The sequence below is a fragment of the Cupressus sempervirens genome, chromosome 10 (assembly GCF_028749045.1).
Source record: "Cupressus sempervirens isolate cs-2001-9-10 chromosome 10, ASM2874904v1, whole genome shotgun sequence".
NCBI classification, from domain to species: Eukaryota; Viridiplantae; Streptophyta; class Pinopsida; order Cupressales; family Cupressaceae; genus Cupressus; species Cupressus sempervirens.
The window spans coordinates 358,011,725-358,029,796 of NC_143127.1; the positions used below are offsets into that span (position 1 = coordinate 358,011,725).

Sequence of the window (18,072 nt, forward strand, 5' to 3'; positions counted from 1 at the left end):
TCCAATGATTATGAACCATGGACGTACAAGTTCATTTTTCAAATCTAGTAATAAGGAACATATCTTTGGGTAGAGCTTATCAACACTGCGCTTTGTGAGCAGCTACTCAATGTAGGAACATCAACACCGTTCTACATGAATTCTTATCTTGTCTATAGTGTTGCTGCAATGGGATCTTTTTCAGGACTTTCAACCAAAAGAGACCGTCTTCAAGTTACAGTTCGGGAATATTGTGATCAAATTACTGTGACAAATAGTGAGTATCACTATAGGAGAGTTCAAGATGCGTTCTTTGGACATTTCCGATGCTTGTTTGATAAATAGTTGTTTTCCAAAAGAGTGTCTAATGAGCCTTGGGATAAGGTTAATCAATATGGTTGCATCTTTATTCAGTTTCCAACTTTTACCTATTTGAGAGTTGGGTATTTCAAAGAACCATACACCTTACCTAGGTATGCTATTGACAGGATCATTTTAATGGAATTGGCCAGACAACTCATAGAGGTTCAATCTGATCAACATATTATGCATAGACCAGGTTTTGGTTTTTCTTGTGCCAAACCCTTGGCGATCGGTCATTATATGATTATTTCTGTAAGCAAAGCAAAGGCTTTGGAAGCAGAACTTCAGTTAATTACATTGAAGAAGTTCAAAGCCAGTTATGATTTTGATTACAGAGAGATGAATTCAAAAATTAAGATAGCATTTACTCATGTTCATCGAATAGAAGACATTTGGATTGATATGCAGACAGAGTTGGATATTATGAAAATGGACTATTGTAGGTTAACATTGTAGCAAATTATTGATCTTAATATGCTCGAGATTCCATTTGATTTTCAAATTGAAGATGATGGTAATATTCTTGATCTAGAATATCATTAGGCTAGTTTTGATAAATGATGCTGTTATCCCATTCAATGATAGCAAAAAGAAGGTGCTTCTATCCTTGATCGATTTTAGTCCATCTTTGCAAACACTAACAAGTGTTTGAAAATCAAAGGTGTCAAAAGGGTATATCCAAAGTTAGGTTTGGATTGTGGAAGTGTTGGTCCACTTGGAAGGAAGTCACAATTAAAAATTACGGGCAAAAATGGTGCATCTTCCTCTGATGTAAAGAAAGCTCTCAAAGTCAAATTGAAAGGTGGAATTGATTTAAATTATCTCAAACACCTGAACAAATTCAAGAGTTAGAAGGAGAATCAGATGAAGGACTTGACAAAGCAGATGAGGAGGAAGAAGAAGCCATGATCATATCTTCTCCACGACCTACACAAACTTAGGATCTATCTATGTAGGAAGTACCTTTTTTGGGTGCAATAGATGATGATGTGTATTCACTCTCCATTGTCTTCACACGTTCTATCCTGACCTCATAAGTAAATACATCGACACTTCCCATATCTTCAACAACTCCTCCCATTTTAATAGTTGAACAATGCGAACACTCAAGGAATGTGTTCGAAGATTTTCCAACCCTCACAAAAGGTCAAGTTTCTTAACTTGTTACATCTCTAACTAGTTTTGAGTTGTTTATGAAAGAATCCTCTTGTCATGCACCTATGAATTGAGTTGTACAAACTAAATCATGCTCGGTCACAACAGAGATACAATCAGGATCAATGCCAATGGTCTCCACCCTATTTTTTGCAGACGAAAATTTCAGTTTGCTTGCATGGTTGACCAAGATTATGATGATGAGAAGAAAGGTTGGGGTACCCCTAGATTACCTTCCTATTAAGAAAACTAGGTCTAAATCTTTGAAAGATAAGATTGTTTCTAGGATCATAGTTGATTTGAAAAAATTAAGTTTGTAGAAGTTGCTAAACCACTGGCGGATAAGCCAGTTGAAGAACTTGGTCGTTCTGATTACAAGTTCACTAAAGTGGAACTTGGAAAGCAGTCACGATTAGGATGTTTACAAGATGCACAAGACACACTTGTCAATATGTTAAAGAGTAATCATGAATTATGGGAGAAGAAAAATCAACTCAAACAAGAGGTTGTTCATTTAAATGAGGTCATTTGACAACAATCCTCACAACATACAGTTGTTGTATCTCATACACCTAAAAAGAAAAGGATAATAGAAGCTGCAAAGTCTTGGATGGGAGAAGTCATTTTTGAAGGAGTAGAGGCCATTGCAGATACAACCAAAGTCCTTGGATGTATCAAATTTTTTGAAGAAATGGTACCTGCTTTGATTGCATCTTTGATTTAGAAAGCTAATACTTTGAAAGAAATTTTGAATGACTGGGATGAGATCACCAAATATGATTTGGATGCCATGGTCACGTGTGATGTTCTTCCATCTTGTGAAATGTTCTATAGATATCATGGACTTATGGGTTATAAAGAAGAGACACTAAGAAAGCTTGTAACAAAGTTGCAAGCAAAATTAGAAGATTATCAGGTAATAGAAACTGGAATCATGAGCGACTTGGAACAAATGGGATGTCAAATTCTTGATAAACATGGTAACTTGGTTGCAGTTGAAGGGATAACTTCAGAATATACAATCAGGATCAATGCTGATTTAGATTCTGAAAATTTTGGTTCCCATACAATGAATAGGTTTGCTTTGTATAGATCTTTAGCAAAACACTTATAGAATTCTCTATTGGCGAATTTTAAGATTGTGAAATCAGCATATGCCGATGTAGTGAGGATAAAAGCCATTTCAAAGACAATGGAGATTTCGGATCCTCCTACGGTGCATGATGTCATCATCAAATTCAAGGCACTAAAGATCAATCTTTAAGATTGTTATTTTGTTTTCATGTTTGTAGATTGAAGATGATGTATTGCATGAAATTTTGTAATTACATGTAATATGATTTGCATGTGTAGTGACATGTAATCCAATAATTTCTCTTGTTGGTTAGACCAGGTCAAAGTTGGTTGAGTTGCTCCCACTTTTTCCTCCTTTTTCTCAACACCTTTGCCTATATAAAGGAGTACTCTTTCATTGTAAAATTATCTTTTGGTTGTATGCAAGAAAGCTCTGCTAGACTTGTGCAAATATAACTTTGATTGTGTAGTACGAATTTGGGAGAAAAGTGAATAAAAGAAGTAATTGGATTTGAATCTTTGACTTGAAGCAATCGTGATAGAGAAAATTAGAAGCTTTGACTGTAATTTGTGCCTATCGTCTTTGATTCTTGTTATTATTGTATGTTCAATAATAGAGCGTAGTGAGTTAAGAAGCAATTGGAGCTAAAGCTTTGATTGGGAGCAATTGTACTGATACATAGACTAGAAGCTTTGACTATAGCTTGTATTGTCATCTCAAATTCTCAAAGGATAGTTAGAATTACCTACTTCTGGGAGTCTTTGTGCCCCAATGGTAGAGGTTTTTTCTTATAGAATAGAATAGAAATATCTACTTCTGGAAGTCTTTGTGCCCCAATGGTAGTGATTTTTCTTATAAATTAAACAAACAGGACTTAGAGCCAAACTAATATGCTTTAAATTAGCCTTTGAGTTGGTGTTGGCTTACTGGTATCATTGTTTACAACTTTAGATAGAAGTGTAGTTTGAGGTTTCATCTTGCTTGTTACTTGGTCCACGGGTAAGTGGATTCTTTTCTGAAAGCTAAGAGGAAAGAATATCAGTCACACCCTTTCAAATCTCTCAACTTCTTGCTTACCTTGAGTTGACCTAAGGAACAGTGAGAAGGGGGAACCTTCCCTTAAAGGTAGGAGGAGACTTTGTCTCATATGTTGGGCTGGTCTACTTGTTTTGCAACTAAATTTTCACAAAACCGTCGGTTGCAAAAATCTACCCAACACAATCTACCTTGAGTATGAAATCAATCTTTGCAACAAGAATTAGTGCTCACAAAAGCACATGTACCATAACCTAGATATCCATCCTTTGCAAAATTATCATGGACATGACAACTCTGTAAGTAGCCTCCTTGTAACTTGCAACACCTAACCCCATAAATTATAGATGGTGCAAAGCCATCCCATAAAATGATGGTATGAACTTGGAGCCAACCCACACTTACGCAAAAACAATTTTTAGGTCTAAAGAGAAATAATAAGCACTCCTCACTGTGCAATTGTGATAAAATGTTCTGATCTTACTTAGAGGCAAACCAAGAATGAAGAGAAGCCTCCAATCTCTATCTTTGCTCCAATCTCTATCTTTGAACAACTGGTTGGATATGATCCCAGGTAACCCTTCAACAAACCCTACCATACAATCTTTGTGGGGAAGCATTGTAGTCAAAGTCTCTACAATATTTCCCACCAAAACTTGAATACTGTGAGAGCCTCAAATGAGAGTACCCTCAATGTTTATGTTTGATAGCTTTAGTCAAATAAACCAATATATAATTATATATGAGATAAAATTTATATATATGTGTTCTTTGTATTGAGATATGTTACGTTCATGTATTTTTCAGAGAATCGACTTGATTTTGGTTTTTGTTTCCTTTAGAACCTTTGTTTTGATTTCCCCATTAGCCCAAGGTTTGCCTAAGCACATAGCATGCAAGTTGACTTAAAGCTAAATCTTTCTTTTTGCTTGATGTTAGTTGGAACATGTTTAGAGTTCTAAACTTTTGAACTTTTCGGACTTTTGAACCTATTTGGTTGGATTTATATAGGCTTTCCCCATATTGCATCCCTATTCTTTTATTCTGACTTAGATTTTACAATGGAAATGAGCATGGACATTATTTAAATGAATTTTATAAATAACATACTTACCTTAAGGATGCATACGTTTTAACATAATCTTTCCTTATGTGCTGGTGTTATAGAAATATCAATATCAGGTTGTAATAGATGCAGGTGATTGGATGTATCTATTTATACTTTGGTAGCCATGTATGCTGTTGTCAGTTATCAGTTGTTTCGGCTGTTTGTACCGCTGTATTTATAATAGGAAAATGAGTAAATAAACCAAATATATTTTCTTCCATTATTAGTTGTGGTGTTTGCACACATACCTCTTCCAATATAATAGGATATAATACACTTCCTATTGTTATTATTCTTCCTTGTTCGAATGCTCGTACTCCCTTGGTGGTGAAATATGCGACTAATGCCAATGTGAACTCGTAGTTTGGCCTTTCCAGGCAATCTCTCTTTTAATTCAGGCTATTGTACTCTCCTTTATTTGGATCACCTCCCTTTGAATGTACATTCACTGACTGAGTATCTTTCTTGCCAAGTATATTGTTACTTTTCCTCCCCTTGGTAATTTCTTACATGGCAATGTGTTTATACTGGTGGAGTTTGTTCCTTGTCTTGTTTAATAGGAAGCCCTTTGTTTTATTCACTTCCCTATGGTATTCCTTCTACATTTAACAAGTCTTGTTCCATTCTTATCTGCATGGTTATCCTCCTTTTACGCACAAGGAATTGGGTTCTCAAATTTGTACTATCTTGACTGGCAGGCACGACTTATGATTGGGATTCATCACTAATGACTAGGATGCCTGGTTCCTCTTCTAGGTATCGACAGTGTCTTTTGCTTGCAACTTCCCTGTTTCCATCTATTTTTCCAACTCCATTCGTGCTTGTTGCAACCTCTTCTTTTCTTCCTCTGCATCAGGGTACTTTGCCTTCTTAGCTTGCTAATGCGTAATGGCTAATGCTTCCTCCTCACATGTTTCAATACTTCACAAATTCACCCCCTGCTTTGGGCATTTCGAGTCTTTGTGGTCTCCCAAACCACACCATCTACATAGCTGCGGCATCTCCTTTGTTGTACAATCTTTGGCGAAGTGCCCCCAGAGGTTGCATGCATGGCATTGTATCATCGGCCGTCCACTCGAGTCATACTGTATCCGACTCCGGCCTCCATTGTTATTATTGTTATTATTACCACCCCTTCTGCGCCAGTTATTGTTGTGATATCCTCCTGAGGTTGCATCGTTGTTCGTATTTGTTTTGGTGGACACTTCTTGCGTCAATAACACTTGCTGGTGTCCCTTTGACTTAATATTGAATGGGCATTCCTTTCTGGAATGTCTTGCAATTTGGCATATATCACAAAATTGTTTTTTCAGGCATGAGCCCTTTGTGTGGCCCTTTTCCTTACAGTCTGTACACCGCAATTCCCCCTTCACTGAGTCAGGATTCTTTTTCAGATTTTTAAATTCCTTCATCATTTGTAGCATATCTTTCTGCAACGCTCGAACTTTCTTGCTTGATTCTTTGTCGCTGTTGCTACTTTTGGACGATGAATCGTCTGAATTCGACAATTTGTGCTTCTTCTTCTTGCTTGTTGTTTGTTCACTCTCTAGATCAATTGTCCAATTATATGCATCTGCGTATGATGCTAGAGGTACAATCTTCATTTTCTTCTTCAAAGCTGGTCGTAGCCCCTCAACAAACCATCGTTTCTTTAATTTGTTAGCCGGTGAGATATCCATCTTCCCCACCAACTCTTTTAGCATTCTTGCATAGGCATGGATTGTTTCATTCTTTCCATGCTTTGTACTATATATTTCTGTTACAATTTCGTTATCGTCCCTTAGCAATCAAAACTTTGCTATAAACTCCTTCCTAATGTTTGCCCATGTAGTTAATATTTGAGGATCGACATCCGCAAACCAATCAATTGCTACACTCCGCAAGGTCACTAGGAATTGCTGGACCCAATCATCCTCATCTGTTACACCATTTGCCGTCCATATTGTTTCACACATCTTGCAGTGTCTAATCGGATCTGTTGTCTCGTCACCATTAAACTTCGGCAATTTGTCCTTTGGTCTTGCCCTTGCTACTTTCTTTTGATTCTGTGTTGCTTGTTGTGTACCTGCGCTGTTTTGAGCACCCGTGTTGTTCTGAGTACCCACGTTGTTCTGAGCACTCGCGTTGTTCTCTACAACTGCGCTACTTTGGACAATCGTCCTACTTCCAACAACTGCATTACTTGGTGAGAAAAGATCTTCCTTAAGCGAAGTTGTTCAATTCTTTGCCTGTATCCGTTCATTGGGTGTATGGGGAATGGAGAGTTCACTCCACGCTCGTGCTCCTTCGGCACTTCGAGCCATGTGAGTTACTTCCCTTCAGATTCTCTACCCTTGGTGTATACAAGTTAAGGAACTCCTCCCTTGTCTCTTCCACCAAATTTAATCGCTATCAAGTCTTTTCAAGCAATTCTTCGGCACTCCTCAGTCTGCTAGGTGAATGCACTCCCTCCATCTGTGCTCCTTCACCCCCTTTGTGTCTATCGGTAATTTGCTGAAGCTTTTGTCTGTGTTCCGCCTGTTGTACTAAAATTAAAGCTTTTTGTGCTGTACGTATTTCATTATTATCTTTTATCTTATTCCTATCCTTGTTAAGCAGATTTGGCATTATCCTTCATTCCAGGTTCAACTAGCAATGGCGCCAAATGTTTACCGTATAGGGCAAAAAGGATACTTATTGCATGTAGTATAGCAAGATGTAACACAAAACAGATACTTTATTCATATACGGAATATGCACTTCAATGCTTACAATATGATTATGCTCATTCCAATGATTCTGATGATTCCAATGTTAATGCCCAATAGTCCCTTCTGGACGGTGTACATATACTTTCCCGAAGGGATGACTCAACCGTCACGCGCCCTTTCGGATACAATTCTACTAGTCAGCTACAATATAGAATTTACCGACAACAATTCTCTGTAGGCAAATGAAACACCATTTAACACTAGAAAGTTGAAAGTATACAATTTTTTAAGAAAATCAATAATCTGCTGTCAACATTATTAATTGTCTTTCATGTTGATGACTGATACACCATTTCAATGGGAAAACATCTTGCCTGAACTCTAGGTGAGAGATGATACCAATATGGCCAAAGCATCTGCCCTACTTTTCGAATCTCTTGGGATTAGTTAATAGGAAAAGCATCAAATAATTCAATAGAATCCCAAACCTGATTTATATAGTAGTGTAGGAGATCCTTTTTGTATTGGAACTGCCCTTTGATCTGTTGGACAATCAGTTCAACATCTACTAAGATTTAGAGCATTTTGATCTCCATGGCCTTTGCATTCTTTAAGTTGATTTGCTGCCGTATTATTTGTGCATCTGAGTTGAAGAAATCGGCAAGATCCTGCTGATTCCCAGCTCATTAAGGATCTTCTGAGAAACTTCCATGGAATCACAGGGTTCAAAGGCCTTGTACCTTTACCCTTGTCTTCCCCTTGGAACTTATAGTGTCTGTATTTTCAACTCTTTGCAGACATCATCATATGGATTCCTGGACCCGAATCTTCGTAAAGAAAATTAGTTCTTCGATTGTCTGATTTTTAAATTGTGAATTAAGACTGACTGGTCCAAAAAATTTCTTCTCTCCCTTGACTGGAATCGTTGCAGAAAAACAGTCTACCTGAGGTTTTCTGCCCAAATCTCTACCAAAGATTTAACTTGTCTTCATTCCATCACTGGCTAGAATGTTGGCCACCAAGATTGTCACTGTGTTTCTTTCCTCTGGAGGAGTTACTAGGGCTTCTTGTGCATCTTTTCATTGTTCTGCCAATAACACTGACTTTTCTTATGCATGTTGTTTTCTTTTTCTTTTAACTTGCAGAAAGCTCAGGGTAATACATATTTCTTCCCATTTTTTCCCCATAAACTAATTTAAGAACTGAATTTGCTTTTTTAGGGGCAGTTAGAGTCAGAATTGAATGAGCTTGGATGGAGACAGGCTAGAGCAGTAAGCTTTCTTTCTCTATTAAAATAATTGAATAAATATGTTATAAAAGTGAAATCTAATATTTGGACTTTTAAGGCCTTGTCTAGGATGGAGCTATTGCATGTTTGACTGTGCTGCATATCTGTTACAGGTTGCTGAGAGATTAGCCAAAGAACCAAATATCTCAGCACTTTACTCTTCTGATTTGAAACGTGCATTTGACACTGCAACAATCATAGCTGAGAAATGTAGTTTACAGGTATCATAATCAATGAGACATGGTTGACATATCTACAATAATACCATTTCTATTTTGTGATGTTGCATAAAATCTTTTATTGAAATTGAGAGAACAAATTTTCCTAAAACATTTTTGTAGCCCAACAAATGATCTGCCATGTGTTTTTCTGTTTGGATCAATTGCAAGGTTTCATTAGTTATACCAGTAAAATATTTCTTGTGATGTATAGTTATATGCTACTTTGTGAATCTATTCCATTTGACTAGGATAAAATGTTTCTTTGACAGAGACATTGGATAGACCTGTATTGATTGTGAATATCATACTCGAATCTAGTTGTTGTTGTCTGCCATGTGTTTATGGTTGACATATGTACAATAATACCATTTCTAGTTTTTGATGTTGCATAAAATCTTTTATTTAAATTTGGGAGGACAAAATTTCCTAAAACATTCTTGTGGCCCAACAAATGATCTTCCATGCATTTTCCATTTGGATTAATTGCAAGGTTTCATTAGTTATACCAGTAAAATATTTCTTGTGATGGATAGTTATACACTACTTTGTGAATATATTTCGTTTTTGACTAGGCTAAAATGTTTCTCTGACAGAGACATTGGATAGACCTGTATTTATTGTGAATATCATAGTCGAATCTAGTTGTTATTGTCTGCAACGTGTTTTCTTATGGTTTAAATGCAATGTTTCATTTATTATAGTACCAATGCATCCTGTAATATGTGTAGTTATACGCTACTTTGTGAATGCATTCCATTTTGTTCAGAATATTTAATATTTTGTGAACAGAGACATTGGATACACTTGTATTTATTGTGAATATTTCATGATCAAATCTAGTCATTATTGCTATCTAATTTTTCCAACAGATGTAACGAAATGTTCTGTTAGTGTTAATCCAGTTACCATTATAGCTGGAGTAGGAGTGGTTCGTATGCAAACATACAGGCAAGTCAAATTGGCGATCAAAACTACCAAAAAACTAAGTGTAAACTGCAAGTTTATGTTTGTGAAGTATATTATATTCTTAGTAGTTAATATGTGAGTTATATGGTTGTTTTGCAGCAAGCCATAAACATTAGCATTGATTAGCTGCTTCATAAGGGGGTTTTAATAAAAGGGTAAAGTGTCATATAGAGGGGATTCATTATTAGGGATGGGAAGCCTTGGAGTATAGCATAATTATATTATGGCCTTTAGGAACATATAGCAAATATACAATAATATTTAGCAGACTTGCTAACAGAAACTTGTTGATGATTTCTCATGTAGTTGGGAAACTTGTAGAGTAATTGCCGAACTTGCAAGTCAAAACCTTGGCAAGGTACTAGATTAAAATTTTCTTGATGATTTTTGTTTAAAACCTGTCAAAAATGTTTTGAAAACTTCTATTTTTTTTAATGATAGACTCATTGAAACGAGGACACAAACTCATTTTTTTTTCACTTAATGTTAAAAAACTTTTGTGTTTTTTGTCACTTAATGTTAAAAAACTTTTTTTTTTTTTGCATCTAGGGGACATGGTTTGTGACAATTGACAGCAAATTGGGGAATGTGTTTCATGACCAAAATGCACATGTTTTCAAAGATTGTTTTTTCTTTCTTTCCAAATTAATTTGCTATTTAGCAAAGGGAGAGTCTTTGTAGGCTTGAAATTTCAAATTACCCCATATTTTAATGAATATTTGTAATTTTGTCCATTACGTTGGTAAGTTTAAATGACATGATTTTGTGGAAATTATTTGAATTTCTATAATGACCTGCATCTTTAATTTTCATAATTTAATATGCTTTGATCCTTTCTATGGTTAATCCTACAAGTGTTGTAATGCATAGTTATGGTTCAAGTCCATAGGTCATTTAAACTTGTAATATGAAGAAAGTTTTAATTAAACTACATACAGGCTTGAATAACTGTGAAAATTCAAATGTGCAGATAGTTTAAACTTGCAATATGAATAAATTTTTTAAAGTTCATGTTGTCACATTTGAGAATCTGTTAATCTTTGGATAAGACTTTTAGTATAGAATGGATTTTTCCATTAATGTCTTCTCAGGTTTTCTTGCCATTGCCCCGTTGCAAATGGGGACCCTCTCTTTTTGCTTAGCGGTGGGGTACTTGTCCCAAGTTATCTTAGCCTAGTGATAATTTTCAAGTCTCCGAGTCTAAGACATGAGTTTGAGCAACTTTGGGTTGCTAGGGAGTTAAGTCAGTCAAGGATACGTGATGCAGAGAACAAAAAACATCATTCACGACAGATCTTGACTCTGTACAAGCATAGCTTCAATCTAGGACCATGACTAGTTTTTCTTAGTGAACTTGCTCAAGGAACTTGATGAGCATCCACCAAACACAAGCATGGGGTCCTAGATTTTTCAACCCTTTACAATGCATTTTGATGAAATGACAACAAACACCTTTCCAATTATACCAATACAGTGTGTTCTTGTTAGGCCTTCAAATTGCTCAAATGACAACATTCTCTTTAGACCTGTGAAGAGCATTTTTGATTGATCTTGTTTCAACCCATCCAAGGACAGGCATCACATGTCTTCTGCAACACCTTAGGGGCATATTCAAAAAAGTTTTAACTTGAGAAGATCCAAAATAAAATATTCTTTCAAAAAACCATCATGGAACTAGGTTTTAAAGACTGCCCCACTGTAAAATGCAAAGAACAGTCATTAATAACTTTCACAAAACAAATAACTAAGCCAATGCCTTCCATGAGATTGAAAATAACATAGATAAAGGATTTTCCCTCAAGTCTGATCAAGATTTTCCACTGTTAAATCAGGCAGAAGATTTAACATATACTCGGCATCCTTGTCTTATCACTACTGAAGAGCATTTGTGAGAAGATGTGTAGCCTGTGGGTTATAGATTAATAATGTACTGGAGTCACACCAATCGTAGCAGGAGTCACAGAGCATAAGAACACACGACAGCAGTCATCCTAGTTCCCACATCCAAGAGAGAGGATTACGGGCTGTTGATTGAATTGGGAGTGCAGCCTGTGGCAGAATACATTCACCAAACCCATGTGGACGGTCGCCTACAGTGGCTAACTCCAGGATACCAGTAGCCTGTGACAGACACTCATAACATGTTACGTAGATGGTTTACCTTCAGCGGCTAACTCCAGGTTCATTAATTCTTGTTTGTATTGTAAGACTATAATCAACTGCTGCCTGTAAAGATATTGGATTGGATTCATTCTTCTTGCCATACTTTCAGTTAGTTTTTGGTAAACAAGATTAATCAGTAATTACTGTTCTAAGCATTGCCGTTGTAATTGAGTTCCGCATTATTCAAACTTTATTAAACTTGGCATGCATTACTAGAATCGGTTTATTTCAATGGCTCCATAGTTTAATAGAGAGGTCGTACACCAACTGTTTGACAAAATTCCATCAGCGTAAGTGTTAATTTTCTGATCAGATTAGGCAAGGATTCTTACAGAATTTTGCATGTACTGGAAGATAAACATGAAATCTGATATATATTCTATGCACAATGTATGGTCAGTGGTTTTTATAAATGTTTAATATTCTATTATGATGTTCACTGTGTCTGTTATATGATTGTGAAACTGATAATGGCAATTGTAATATCTGATATACAGCTGTGGTACATACAATAGTAAATATCTCTGAATTCTTGAAGTGTTATAAAGATTGTTTGCTATCTGTTTCTAGTAAAGCTCTGAATATATGCAAACTCTGCTACTGCGACCTGGTTGCCATCTCTGATATGTAACTATATCCTTGCAACAATCATGATGGCTGTATCTGATGTAAGAACATATATATATATCCAAGGATGCCATCTTTGAATAAGCCTTTATAAACCTGCATTAGGGATGCCATAAGGAAATGTGCTCTAAGAAGAGGGAATCAATTAAGGATGAAAAATAATGTAAATATTATCCATTAATGTCTGTTGAGGTGATATCGAATGCTGCTATATGTCTTGTCAAAAGAATGAAGAGTTACATTCTACATGACATCTCCCATATCTCCTCTCTTTCCTTTAGGTCATATCCTTTGGCAATTAATCTTTAATAGCTGGTCCTCAAATGATTACCGCTAATGTGGCAATTACCTTTTTTACCATCTTTAGTCGTTAATCTCCTTATAAATATCTCTTAATCAAAATAACTCATAATTGTAGTATCCACTGCTGGATCAATTCTTGGTTACCAACAAAAGAATTTGATGTTATCATTGTCATAGATATTCCTTGTCGATGATATGTTCTCTCATGCTATGTTCCATTACATAATATTGTCAACTACTTTATAGTATTCAAAAATTCCAGTAACATAAATAAATAAAGATAAACTTTAATCCCGATCCTTAGGAAGAATTCCTAATTAGGTTCTAAGCTCTTTGGGGGTACCTCCTAGGGCTCTAGTTGCCCTAAGACAGTTCTAGAACAATCCTCAAGCTATGTCACTATCTCATTATGATCTTCTCCTTTACCTATTCATCTTCATAATCTTTGGGAAAGACTTCATCTTTTCCCAATCCTTATGGAGGTTCTGTGGTTGGGTTCTTAGCCCCTATAGGAGGACTTCCTAGGGTTCTAGTTATCTCATAATGAACTTAGAGAAGTCCTCTAGCTATGATACCATCTCCTCATGATTCCTCTCTCCTTAAGGCTTTATGAATATCCAACATTTGGCATATCCATCCTTCCTAGAAGATAGATCTATCTCTCAGGCATTTCGAGATGCCATCTCTACCTTGTAGTAGGTTCTCCTAGCAAGTCTCCTTTAATCATACTATAGTAGGGTGCCTCGATAGCGATTCTTCCTTCACTACAACTGCAGTAGGGTGCCCTTAGTGGTTCTCCCTCAACAACTTCTTTAATAGGGTGCCCATAGTGATTTTCCCCCAATCGCAATGCTGTAGGATGCCCTTATAGCAGTTCTCCCTTACCGTCACTACAATGGGGCGCCCTTCATGATTCTCGCTCATTTGCAGTGTTGACTACTTTTGCAATAGGGTGCCTGAGCAATTATCCCTTAATATTCTATTGGAATAGGGTGCCGCAGGGATTCTCCCTACGTTGCAGCCTTGGGAAGGTACTAGCAATAGGGTGCCTAAGTGGTCCTTTAATTATAACACAGTAGGGTGCCCTTATAGCAATTCTGCCTCACCGCTATTGCAATAAGGTGACCTTTGCCATTCACCCTTTCCCCTCATTTAAATTATATCTTAATGTCTATTAATAATCTCAAAAAATTAATGAGCACATAAATGTAATATTTACTTTTGCTATGTTGTCAATTAAAACAAACTTCTAGATTGGTGCCACGACTACGGTTTAGCCTCCTTGGAGCTCTAGTGGCTTCCTTTTCCTTAATTGTTTGATTGGATGTTGTTGAGACTCCCTTTATTGTATTTCACTTTCTTATGTAGAGCTTATGAAGTTGAGTCTGCGCACTTATGTCCTAGTTCCCAAGGGCCTCTGCATTTGAAACATACACCTCTCTTCTACATGTCATCTTTCTATTTGAGGACTTCCTTGCCTTGGCATTGGTGCCCCCTACTCCATTGTCCCTTGCAGAAACAACATTCTGTTTCTCTATTGTCTTTTCTTGAATCTTCATACCTGTGTTTTGTCTTAGGTGGGAAATTCTTAGGTCTTTCTTTCGAAGAATATAATTTGACCTTGTTATCTTTTTTTATTTCTTCCTCTAAGGTTTGTGATTCAAGGGGGTTCGATATACATTTAATGCATCCTTGAGTCCTTCAATTATTTGATAGGTGAGTCTTCTTTGAGATCAACCCAAAACCATGACGAATAGATTTTCAAATTCATTAGCAAATTCTTCTCTTGCGCCATGTTTTTCTTTGATGTGTAAGAGGCTGAAGCCAAGATCAATTATTATTATTATGTGTTGTGATTGATTGTCATTATTATTTATTAAGATTGAGTTGACTTGAACACAATCTCTCAAATAAGAGGCTCACAATTTACTGCTGTGTTATAAGCTAGTGCCTCTCCATTGCACCATTTTGATTAAGCTGGTGTAAGTTCCTTAAAATACCATGTTGGTTCTTTGGGATCAAATGTATTAACAAGATTGTCATAGAATTCTTGGTAAGAGGTTATACGTTGATGGCTTAGGGAGAGAAACCCATTGTGCCACCTGTTGATGTGCAATTTATGACCCACCAAACAGTAGAACAAAATACTGAGGTATCTTATTCTCTTTTGAACAAAGTCTCATGTATGTTAAGATTGTGAGAAGATCATATGATAAGTCCAAGGTTCCTTCTATGTCAGGTTTTGATTGTTGATAAGCTATGTAGTTAATGTGATTGACTAACAACTGTAAGGGGCATTACATATATTCACTCAAATTCGTTTTAATTCATGCTGCACGTGGGAGCTATCAAAAGGTTATACAATGAAGTATTTGTTTGGGATTTTCACAGAATATGCAGAAATGAAAGGGGACAGAGTTCAAAAATTCTATTTTACTCCTAAGGTAAGTAGCAACTGTTGGGTGGATATTTTGCAACCAACATTTTTCAGTAAAAATCCAGTTGCAAAATAGGATGACCAGCCACAGCGTATGAGATAGAGTTTCTGTTACTCTAAAGGGAAGGCTACCCCTTCTCACTATTCCTTGGATCAACTCAAGGTAAGCTAGAAGTGGAGAGATTTTATAAAAAGGGTGTTACCAATATCCTTTCTTCTTATCTTTCAAGAAAGAATCCACTTACTCGTGGAGCGAGTAATGGGCAGGGTGAATCTCTAACTACACTTCTATCAAGAGCTAGAAATTGTAATACCGATAAACCTTCACTAACTCAAAGGCTAGTTGAAAATATACCAGTTTGGCTCAAAGTCCGGTTGTACTTCTATATGGAAAAACTTTACAATTAGGGCACAAAGACTCCTAAAAGTAAAAATAGCTAAACTATTTTCCGAATTAAGAGAGAAGTATAAGCTACAGACAAATCTTCTAGCTATATATTTTCACAACTGCTCCCAGTCAAAGCTTCAGCTCCGATTGCTTCTTAAATCACTATGCTCTTTGATTGAAAACACAATAATAACACGTATCAAGACAATAGGCACAAATTACAGTCAAAGCTTCTAATTTGCTCTATCACAATTGCTTCCAATCAAAGCTTCGAATCCAATTGCTTCTTTTATTCACTTTTCTCCCAAATTCATACTACACAATCAAAGTTATGCTTGCACAAATGTGGTAGAGCTTTCTTGGATATAACAAAAGATGATTTTTACAATGAGGGGGCACTCCTTTATATAGACATAGGAGTTGAGAAAAAGGTGGAGGAAAAAGTGGGAGCAACTCAACCAACTTTGACCTAGTCTAACTAAAAGAGAAAATATAGAGTTGAAACTGCACATGCAACTCACATTATATCTTTTACATACACATGTAACTCGCATTACATGTAATTACACATCTTCATGTAATACATCCTCTTCTATTACAAACATGAAAGAAGAAGAAGAAGAAAGACAAACGAGAATTGAAACAATCCTAGGGATTGTTCTGAAGGGCCTTGTACTTAGCAATGCAATCCCGGATGATCACAGGATCGGAAGTTCCTGTACTTTGTATCGCTACATTCACCTTGATAACCATGGTATTGCGTCTTTTGATAACCTCTAACTATGATGAACTGTTTGTTGTCATGTGGAAACTTGATGTGATCCATCTTTCCTCGCTCAAGTTGTCATGAATTCTCCTTTGTAGATCAGCACAAATTTGAGTCTGACACTTTGAAAACGTTCCCGATGGTGTTTGGATATAAACTTGGAACAACTTTCCATCAACACCTTTACCTCTTTTTTTTGATTTTTTAATTTTTAAATTTTTTTATAAGTGCTTGGTGCATGGGAATGCGTGCAAATGGAGATTGCTGATTTCCAAAAGGTGACTTGGGCTTTCAAGATGTCATTGCATGGAAAATGGATTACATGTAAATGCAATATGCAACAAGGGATGAAGGATGAGATAGTAAGCGAAGGCGAATGGTGGACGAGCTTTTACATGTAAGTGCAAATGGAAGAGGTGCAAAGTATATAATGACATGGAAAGTGGAAAAACATGTATTTGCTTATGGAGGCGTGAATGCATATGGAGAGGCGAAAATGAAAATGGAAGCGGAAAATGGGATTACATGCATGTGCGGATGGTGAATGAGATGGAAAACATGTAATCACATTTGTTGAATGAGATGTGAAGTGTTGTGGCATGGAAAAGATGGAAATGGAATGTGATGATGCTTTCGTATGAAGTGAAGCAACAACAAGTTCTTGGGAAAAAACTTGTAACTTCTTCGAAGTGGAGGAAACCAACAAGCAAGCACAAAACACAAAAACACAAATAAAAACATACCTTTGGTAAGTGACTCAAACATACCAAGATGCAATGCACTTCAACACTCAAATTCGAAATTGGGACTTGGGAAAGAACCAAAAACATGAAAATGGACAAAAACTTCATTTTAAAAGGAAAAATGCACTTTCCATGGTAAAGATTTTAACAAGTGGCAACCATCAAGTAGTTAAATGCATAAAATCAGCAAGATAAGCATGAATTTAAAGCAAGAAAGAAAGATTCCACTTACATGGAGGTTAAAGCGCCAAAATAGCAAGTTTTATAGACTTGAAGACCAATTCTCCTTCAAATCCGGATTTTCAAACAACTTTTTGACTTTTTGCGCACTTGCATGTAATGGACTTTCAATGGTCGAATTTGACATGAGAAGGCCAGAAATGTGGTCTCCAAAGACAAGAGCATGCATTAAAACTCAAAAACGACCCCTCTTAATGCAAGTGTATGGGCTGAAAAGTCATTTAAAAAGTGTTTTGGACAAAAACGTGACTTTTTAATGCAAAAATCTGGGCCGATTTTGCAAAAATGTGGCCAAAAAATGCATGTTTTTGAGTCATTTTTGACTTGGGAATGCAAAAACAACTTCCCTAAATGTATATACATGGATCAAAATGCAAAAAGTGGCTTCAAAATACGAAAAAGTGTATAAAAACCCCAATTTTCTGGTCACTTTTAGCAAAAAGGTGATTCATAAAAGGCATGAAATGAATTCATTTTTGGCTTTTAACTGCAAAAATGCGAGCCAAGATGTATTGCAAATGATTG

The 18,072-nt window shown here is 36.3% G+C and overlaps 1 protein-coding gene across 6 annotated transcripts in view; it reads left to right on the plus strand.

Annotated features, from left to right (window-relative positions):
• LOC149534100 (phosphoglycerate mutase-like protein 4) overlaps positions 1-18,072 on the plus strand; it is a 177,117-nt gene that overhangs the window by 55,482 nt on the left and 103,563 nt on the right. For all 6 annotated transcript variants that reach the window (XM_089803844.1, XM_089803843.1, XM_089803846.1 and 3 more), the window contains 2 exons: positions 8,626-8,676; positions 8,807-8,914. In XM_089803844.1, the coding sequence (XP_089659970.1) occupies positions 8,626-8,676; positions 8,807-8,914 (159 nt within the window). The remainder of the gene's footprint in view (positions 1-8,625; positions 8,677-8,806; positions 8,915-18,072) is intronic.